This window comes from Brassica oleracea, unplaced genomic scaffold, assembly GCF_000695525.1.
Source record: "Brassica oleracea var. oleracea cultivar TO1000 unplaced genomic scaffold, BOL UnpScaffold01295, whole genome shotgun sequence".
NCBI classification, from domain to species: domain Eukaryota; kingdom Viridiplantae; phylum Streptophyta; class Magnoliopsida; order Brassicales; family Brassicaceae; genus Brassica; species Brassica oleracea.
The window spans coordinates 15,075-16,456 of NW_013617841.1; the positions used below are offsets into that span (position 1 = coordinate 15,075).

Consider the following 1,382-nt stretch of genomic DNA (forward strand, 5'->3'; position numbering starts at 1 on the left):
CGTCGACGTGTAGGATCCAGTTTAAACTTGGTAGGATGAGGTCTTGCTCCAGCTCTGGTGTTAACTCGATCAAGAAGTCGGCAAGGACCTGTGACTTTGCTGCTGTGCGATTCTTATACACGATGTCATGTTCGCTCAGCTCCATCGCCCATTTAGTCAACCGTCCTGACTGGTTAGTATTCTGCATAACCGTTCGGAGTGGTTGGTTGGACAGTACTTCAATCGTGTGCGACTGAAAGTAGGGTTGCAGTTTCCAGGCCGAGGTGACGATAGCTAAGGTCATCTTTTCGAGTGTTGGGTATCTCGTCTCCGGCTCGGTCATTCTTTTACTTGTGTAAAAGATTGGTTTCTGTTCTCCCCGATCTTCTCGAATGAGCACGCTGCTGACGGCGGAGGATGTGACGGCTATGTAGAGAGACAATGTGTCGCTGGCTTCTGGCTTTGATAGTACTGGGGGGTTGTGAGGTAATGCTTGAGTTGATTGAACGCCTCCTCGCACTTTTCGTCCCAGACAAACCTCTTGTTGCCCCTTAGTAGCTCGTAGAAGGGAAGACACTTATCGGTTGATCGCGAGATGAACCTGATGAACCGCTTCGCCTGACGAAGAACTGTCGTTGTTAACGACCATAGTTCTGACGTTACTTTGCTAGTGGTCCCACGGTGGGCGCCAACTGTTTGATCGGAAAACGGTAATAAAGAAAATATGGGTTTTAACAAAGACGTCTTATTTATGGTCGGAGAAAACGTCAGTCGGTTACAAGGGAAACGAAGAGAGTGCGACAGAAAGGAAGCCGGTGGCTCGATGAGCTACCGGAAAAGTACAACTAACGGCGAGATGAAGCAAAGGTGAAAACCCTAATCTAGCCGCCAAGTGTTAGTCAGTGATTTCGGATCCTTCTCTCATTGTCTCCCCTTTCCCTTATATAGACGTCCTGATGCTTCGTCCTCGACCTAATTTACGCCATCTTGGTGGGCCTCCTCTGCTGGGCCGAGAAGCCCGTAGGCGTCCGAGCAGCCGCTGAGCCGAATATACTTTAGTCGATGACGATCGACTAAAAGTACCCAAGAGTCAAGCCGAGAGACCTGACTCTTGAGCCGACCGATCGAGCCGTCGCTCTACCTAATACGGGCCAGGCCTTTCTATTCCTCGGACCTTGTGGGATGGTCAAATCCATCCTCTACACTGCACATCTCTCCGGCTTCGCTGCTGTGGTGACCTCATCGGAACCAAACAGATTCTTAACCCGTGTTCTAAACCTTCGTTGCGTGACCGATTCGGCGGCTGAGAATACAGTAATCATAGCTGGGGCATGGCGAGTAATTAGCGTAGGTTTGGATCGTTTCAGTTTCCATAGCCTGATAATGATGAAGATGACCACGTG

At 49.9% G+C, this 1,382-nt stretch overlaps 1 protein-coding gene across 1 annotated transcript in view; it reads right to left on the reverse strand.

Moving 5' to 3' along the window:
* Window positions 1-283, reverse strand: part of LOC106321189 — a 2,159-nt gene extending 1,876 nt beyond the window's left edge. Inside the window, exon 1 of the mRNA XM_013759503.1 lies at window positions 28-283. Within this exon, the coding sequence (XP_013614957.1) occupies window positions 28-283 (256 nt within the window). The remainder of the gene's footprint in view (window positions 1-27) is intronic.
* Between the last annotated feature and the right edge of the window lie 1,099 nt (window positions 284-1,382).